The sequence below is a fragment of the Carassius gibelio genome, chromosome B9, assembly GCF_023724105.1.
Source record: "Carassius gibelio isolate Cgi1373 ecotype wild population from Czech Republic chromosome B9, carGib1.2-hapl.c, whole genome shotgun sequence".
NCBI classification, from domain to species: domain Eukaryota; kingdom Metazoa; phylum Chordata; class Actinopteri; order Cypriniformes; family Cyprinidae; genus Carassius; species Carassius gibelio.
Window position 1 is genome coordinate 5,992,597 of NC_068404.1, and position 8,089 is coordinate 6,000,685.

General features: G+C 35.7%; 1 protein-coding gene across 1 annotated transcript; it reads right to left on the bottom strand.

The window, feature by feature from the left end:
• On the bottom strand, positions 1-3,325 carry LOC127964341 (eIF5-mimic protein 2-B). The gene is made up of 11 exons (XM_052564515.1): positions 3,165-3,325; positions 2,616-2,689; positions 2,132-2,308; positions 1,954-2,048; positions 1,631-1,832; positions 1,444-1,553; positions 1,168-1,338; positions 925-1,071; positions 602-740; positions 388-510; positions 1-315 (listed from the first exon to the last, which is right to left on the bottom strand). Exons 2-11 carry the CDS (start codon positions 2,677-2,679, stop codon positions 287-289), a joined length of 1,257 nt encoding a protein of 418 aa, XP_052420475.1. The 5' UTR covers positions 2,680-2,689; positions 3,165-3,325; the 3' UTR covers positions 1-286.
• Between the last annotated feature and the right edge of the window lie 4,764 nt (positions 3,326-8,089).

The window sequence follows — 8,089 nt, forward strand, 5'->3', positions numbered from 1 at the left end:
TTGCAAAATATTCTTTATTTTAAGTCAAAAGTTACACTGGTGGTACTGTACATGAACATCCAGAACAATTTCACCGACAAGTGTTTCATAGATGTGAGAAGTCATTCTTCCTTGATATTTACTGCAATTTCAACCTTAAAAAAAGGGTATCAATTCTTGCTAAAATGAGTTTAAAAAGTCATGTTAAGCACTTAGGCATCTAGACCAGTCAAATTAATTACAAGAGAACCATCTTTAGTCAGAACTATTGTTTCTCATTCCAGAATGAAGCAACCTGGCTTCAGTCTCAGTCCGTTTCCTCTTCAGACTCCGATTCTGAAACAAGATTGTCAATTAATACATGAAGGACAAAAGAAACACTCATGTTTAACCATAACTGATACTCACCCTCTTCAGCATTTTTCAGCCACTCCACAAATTTCTTCATCTGCTCCAGGAAGACGCTCTTTCCTTTGGCTATGTGAGCTTCAGAATACCACTTAAGAACAGCCTCTTCACTCAAAACATCAACTAAAGGAAGAGATTAAAGCACAAGAAAAGATTTAGTGACAACCCCAATTAAACCTCTAGAATCACAGATTCATCATTTCAGAAATGCTACCTTTGTAAAGCAGCAAAACAATCTTCTGGAAGGCTTTCATGAAGTGGATGTTGTCGTAACAGTACTCTTGAACTCTCAGCAGCAGAGTGAGCTCAGACTGGCCCTGTGTGGCGAAGGCCTTCAGAAGGGGGCTGTGTTGCTGGGAAAGAGAAACAGAACCAAAAGTTAGGAATTAAGTTGGTCATAATACCAACAAGCCCTTTGGTATTGACCGATAAAACCAATGAAAAAGCAAATTGGTTCTCCGTGAATAGAACAAATGTTTAGCCATGTTAACCCCACTGGAGTCTAAAGCCATGGTTACTTCTATGCTCAACGCTTACCTTCAAGTGTTTAATGGCTTGTTCAGTGACCAGTTCCTCTTTCTTATTCCATTCCACTGAGCTCATGACACTGGTCCACATGATACCAATCACCATCTGCTCAGAGATGCCACTCTTCTTCATTTCCTCCTTGACATACACAATGATCTTCATGACAAAGCAGAGATCGACAATTGCTCATTAGTCTTGAATCACAAAATAACTTGATTCAGAATTGACACAAGTCGAAGGGTCTTCACATACCTCTTTAAAAGAAACCCCGTGAGACATCTGCTCTTGGAGCTCTTTCTGCAGCTCCTTGCGAGCTCCTAATGACCGCTGGTTGCGAGCAAAATCAGAGAGCTCTTTAAGCCCAGCATCAGTGAAGTATTTCGAGAAGTGGTCATAGCTTCGCTTGTTCACTGGAAACAGCTCCTGCAACAAGAGACAATCACAGGCTATGAGTAGAGGTTAAATCAAAAGACCTGCCAGAGTAAAAATGCAAAGGTTCACTTATGCTCTCAATGCATTAAGACTCACCATCAACCTGTTGTCCATGCCAACCTTACGCAGACTGGCAGCCACAGAGTTAATGTCCTTCTCATTGATCCACGCTTTAAACAGCTTCACAGCAAAGGCCGGAGACACACCTGTTTAAAAAAACACCACATTTAGTACCAAAACCAAACCATAAAAAAAGCCTAGCATGACCAAGTGTCATACATACCTTCTTTGACCAAGTTGTCATTAAAGAGGCTGCCAAGGATCGAAGCCGATGGGCTGCCATTAGCCAGTAAAATGCCAGTGAGCATGGCAAGCTTGTTACGTTCAGACTCACTGAACCCTTTTAAAAACAGGAGCAGCTTTTTAATCTCCTCTTCAAAACCTTTCTCCAGGTACTTGTAACGCCGGATTAATTTGTTAAAAACCTAAAATCAGGCAAGATTAAGAGTTAATTTGATAATATTAACACCATTAGACCCCATTTTTATCTTGAGAGCCTGTTCTGGAAGCACATTGTCAACAGACCTACTAAGAAACTTGAAATACCTGAGCATAGGCTTTCATGGTCTTAACATCTTCTGATGCGGTGAAGAGACAGAAGTTAGTCCGAGTCATGTCGTCGGATAAGGCACCTCCCGGAGCTAATGGGAACGAAGACAAAAGCTCTAGTAAAACAATGATTCAGCCGAAACAGATGAGATCCAAGAATCCAACACCCTCTTACCCAGCATCCCACCAGCCACCAGGATATCAAACAGGGTTTCTGCATAGCGACGATAATCGAGCTTGGCTCCAGAGGAATCTAGGAACTTGGCAACAGCCTCTAAATCAGCACCAGTTTGATTTAATCCTTGTACAATGCTCTCCTGAAACTGTGTAGGGTCAAATCTCTCCTTTTCATCTGTTGAAAATGAAGAATGCAGAAGACAATTAGATGCAAGTTAGTGGCCAGTAGAGTGACACACAAGGCCTCAGTAATTATATGTTTTAGAGTAAAAGACCAAAAGAACATTCACTAGCTTACTCACATTTCAAACATTTAAATTGTTATTAGTAAAAGCTGAATTATACTCAGCTAATTCTGTAATTATTTTATACTGACATAATCACACACAAAATTCAGCCAAGTAGTAACTACGAAGGGAACATTTTAAAGGCATGTCGTAAGTAATGGTCCAGGGCAAGCTGGTATAAAAGTAAAAACAAACCTCTCTTTCGAGTCTTAAACCGCTGGCCTGTAAGCGTTGGCTTCTGCTGCTTTTGATTACTCATAAAAGACACCCTGGAAAAGGAAACAAAAGTTTAGCACAATTCACTTGGGTACAAACTCGAAGTACAGTTGAGAAAGACGGGAAAGGACATCTCGGAAAGTTAACGTTACTCTCAACAGGGGAAAAAAACCAGTCCATTGTGATAGTTGTAACAACTGAAAACTATCGACAGTAAAACAAAATGAGTGAGCACACGAAAAAAAAAAAACATTAAAAGAAGTGATCGAATACGTTACCACTGATTCTCTGATGTTCTTTTACGTTTTAAAAAAGTAATTCATAAACCCTCTCAGCGTTTGACGTGGTTTAGTAACATGGATCAGAAAGTCGGTTAACGTTATTCGTTACCACTCATTACTAAATATAAAACAAGATATATATATATAAGGAGTTTTAAACATGAATTCCTGGGTCAATTAAGTTACATTAAAGAAGATATAAAATAAGCTCACGTTAAAAAAAATACAAGACAAAAGCAACGCTTACCGAAATATGAATAAAGACAACTGGTTCCGAGGAGTAAATCAACCAAGCTGTGATCACGAGCACAGACAGCACACTTTCACCTCACATAAACTCAGCACGAAGTTGATAAACCTTCAGAAGGGCTGTACTAGTTCAATTACAGAGGGGGGACCAGTGACGACGAATGCGGGGAAAAAAGGTATAAAAGCAACTAAGTGGCTCTGTTTTATTAGATTTTTTAAGTATTTAAATATAACCATGCAGTTTAAAAAAATACGTACTTTTAATATTTATAAAAATATAACTTTACATGTAAAGTTATACCCCACCCCCTCTGTATAGTGGCCAAATAGAAAAATCACCCGGTTTCCGGATTTGAATGAATCATATCCACCTTTTCCTTGTCGTAAAAATGGGCGCGGCCCTTTGTAATTTGAATGAGTCTGGCTTCCGGTCACATCTGCGTCCACTCCGTCCAGCTATTTTTAACTGAACAAAACGTTGGTGGATGGCTGAACCTTTGCTTACTAACTACCAGGCCTTTGGTTGTAGATTGTGTAATTAATTATTCTTATTTGTATTATTATTATTATTATTATTTTAACAAAGATCATGTTGATAATTTAGAATTCTTAGAAATGTATCAGACATAAGTTTAAAAGTCTCATATAGGAACTTGTGGGTTGAAAGTTAAACAGAGAACGAAATGATTACCAGAGGTTTGCCAGATAAGATGATTCTGTCTGCGAGGATCAAGAACCCCAAAATGGTCTCTTTCATTTTTATGGTGTTGTTTAAATTTTGTCTTAATCAATCTATATGCATGACTATTTAAACAAACAAACAAAAGTGTTAATAAAATAATGTTCTTTAAAGCAACAGTTTGCAGTAATAATAATAATAATAAAAATAAAAAAACTTTATTAAACTGGTGATCCATAAAATCTTTATTTTTGAGCATACATTCTGTTGTACATACAGTTATCATAAATTGGTCCCAGAAAGTACCCAAATATTATAATAGATTCAGGGTAACATAACATAAAACGTCACATTATGAGTCAACACATGGCAAAAGATCTTGTGTTTTTACGCAACCTTCCCTGGAACAAATGTCTTTCACAACACTTTGCTGCGTCACATGACAGAGACATATCAAACTTGATTCCAGTAATTGTGACTGAAGTATCAACTTATATATAAAAATTACTCTCATGCCTACGTATGACTTTTTCATACAAATCACAGCTAGTTTAAGACATTTCATGACATTTTGCATGTGTTGTGTAAATGTTCCTGAACAGACTTGCCCTGTCTTCTTTAGCATTTGTTGTTATTATAAGACTAAGTCGGTATCAACCCCAAAAGAAAAGAAAATAGCTTACTCAGCAGTTTGGTTTAGTTTGACAGAAAATTCTGACAATTTAAAAAACACACCCAGTGCTTCATGTGTTCTTTGCCATCCTTATCCCCAAAGGCAATAAAATCAAAATGCTGTCATTCATCTGACACACATGACCACAGACTTTAAACATAACACATGTTCAGACTTTCTCATTCTATAGTATCATGGGCACTATTGCCCACTGTAAAAAAATGGCCCTGAATTTAACGGTAAAAGACTGTAAAAATGCTAAAAATGAAAACAAATCTGTTAAATGGTTAATGGTAAATTCCCCTACTATTTACAGTGAAAAACTGTATTGGACATTACATGTAATTTTATGATAGTAAACCGTATTAGGAAGTGAAAAAATATAGTATAATTTAAAGTTAATAACTGTAAATTGACATTCCCAGAATTCCCTGTTTTTTTTCTATGTTTCTTCTTAATTTTTTCCAATCAGATTTGTATATTAGCATTGTATGTTAGACCTAATGTTGTTAAATGAATGTTTATCAGATTATTTCAGATTCATGTGTACTACAGTAGGTTGTTATATTAACATTATATCAGTTAATACAATTACGATATTTTACTGCAAAAATGTAAGTTAAAAAACGTAAAACCTAAAAGGTTGCTACCCTATTTTTTATGTCTATAACGTCCATTTAATTTATTTACAAAATATTAGTGCTGTATCCACAAAGTATATGAACACTTTAAAATATATAAATGTCATAAGCACACGTCACAAACAGATTTGATAGGTCTTAAATATTGAAACTGTTCTGTTGAAAATTAATGCAAAAATATTGTTCACTTTGTGGTTAAGTTAGTGGATTATACTTTTTTTTTTAACAAGTCACAAACAGGTTGGATAGATTTTAAGACACTGACCAAAAATGCTAAAGAAATAAAATAACTGAGACAAGGTGAGAGTCGATGCTGATGTGACCACACTGATAAATAGTTAGTACACTTACTAGAATATGTAAGCAATTAGGCCAAGTATTTACCAAAGGGGGTTGCTGCCAACAAGAATAGTCTACAAACCAATAAATTGTGTCCTCTGTTGTATCTTCTGTCATTTTGATGGGATAAATGCAGAGCACTAATTCTGAGTATGAGTCACCATACTTGGCCTCACGTCACTTTCAACTTATGAATTTTACTCACATATGTTTTGGGGTTTTTAACTGTGTTGTTTAATGTTTGTTTGATACATTTATTAATTTATTTGGATTATGATTATTAATTTTAAATAAACGTATTGATTATTTGTCGAAAGTGTTCCACTTCACCTGAATTCACCCTACAATAATCTGTAGACACATAAGAACAAGCTTAAACAAAATGTTAAACTGTGACCTCAGATATCCTTAACATTCTTGATGTTAGACAGGACTTCAAGCATTAATGATACAACAACAATGTAACCACGTTGCTGACAAACTCCAAAATAAAATAAAATGATATCAGAGGTGGAAGTCTCAGAGTGCTGGGGTCATATCAGCTGAGGTAATTTACTCACCTATATATTGTTGAAATTTACAACATAGTACAAAATGTTGAATTATTCAAAGAGGCCATATTGCCCCACTATTTCTGTACAAGAAGCTTTACAGAATGTATAAATTATGTTGGTATCATTATTATTAATATATAAACATACATACAGTACATACATACTGTAACATGCCAGAAACAGAAGTAAGCAGAGAGAGGTGTGGATATATGCAGGGTTTTTAATTAAATGACAAAGAAACAATGTGAAAACTGGGGGAGAGTGAACAAAAACAGAAGCAGAACAGCACCAATACATTCAACAGCTGGGGTTCAACAAGGGCTATATATACAGAGGAGAACAAAAGGGACCAATGATTAGCAGCAAACAAAGAAGGGTGTGGTCAGTTAATTACTTTGACAACTAAAGCCAAAAGTATACTTTGTTTTTGTACACGTATGCTAATGTATGCGTACAGTTGAAGGGTGCAGGGGTAAATTCTGCGTCATCTTTACAAGATGATAAAGGAGAATGTGCCTTCATCACACTTTCTCACAAAGAGAAAAAACATGTTTTACCTGGTTCAACATGAAACTAGCTTTCATTTAGCTTCAACTCTTTATACTGTAAATCCTACATTTCACTGCCTGTTTTGCATAGGAAGTCTTATTTTTACATAAGAAATAGTGCATAATCCATCAAAACGGCTGTTATTAGAATTATTAATTTGGTTGCTGGTTTATATTGTAATTTACCTTCTGGCTGGTTTAATTATGTTTGAGTTTGGAGTTTTTGTTGAAAGGGTCCCCATTAGCTACAGCCATGCTGCAGCTATTATTCCTGGGGTCCTGAAAAATATATACATAAACAAAAGGAAAAATAAAGCATTAAAAATACAACAAATAAATGGAAAAGATAAAAACACATACACATATATACATACATATAGATACACATATCAAAGTACATATGTATCCTCATACGGGCATGAAATATACACACACATATAAAAACACATTCATACACATACGCCTATATATATACCTACACGTTCACACACAAAAATAAATAAATCTAAACAGTCAGATGTATTATTTTGATAGATGCTGCTTTACATATAATTTAAATTTATTGACATTGTTAGTAAGTATAATAAGCTTTGGTAGTTTATTCAATTCCTTCATACCTCTGAACATAACAGTGTTTTTTTATGGCATTTGTTCTTGCTATGGGTAAGGTGAAGTTGCCTTTAGTTGCATGTCTGGTACTATACTGATGATTGTCTACACTAAAAGAAAGATACTTAAAACAAAAGGCGATTTTGAAATGGAAATGTTTCTTATGAAAATTAACAGTGAATACAACAGTCTATCTTTGACCAACAACCAGTTAAGATCTTTGTGGATTAATATAATATTTCTCCTATAGCTGCACCTAAGTGCTACATGAGCAGCTCTATTCTGTATAAGTTGTAATTTATTCATATACTCACCAGTGGCATTTGACCAAATGCTGGGCAATAGTCGAGGTACGTCAATATTAGTGCTTTCATCGCATAATTCATAATATTTGAAGTTAAAAAATTTGTATGTCTTCTCATAATTGATATACCTCTTCCGATTTTCAATAATATTATTAATATGTTTTTTCCATGTGTTATGATCCTAGGTATGTATTGTGTGGGTGTTTTTGTATATATGTGCAGGGATTGGCTGTCGCCGGTGGAGTCTGATTGGTGGATCTACTAAAGTCGAACAGAGCATTTTGGCCAATTGGGGACTGCGGAAGTTTTCCAGCGCGAACGTGGTGGTGGTTCAAGAGGTTGCCGCTCTCTGACTCTGATCACGAATCGCCCGGTGTTGTGTTACATTTCGGTTCCGTGAAAAACTGTTCCCGTGGGTAACATGAATATTCATTAGTTCCCTTATTGTGGGCGTATCCTTGAAACAACGTGCAAACGAATGGAACTGAAAATGTGCACGCTCAGTGCACGCTCGTCAAATCTCTATTTGATTTAATGGATTGTTTTGAACAGGTAACGAAGTGTCAATGTTAAGT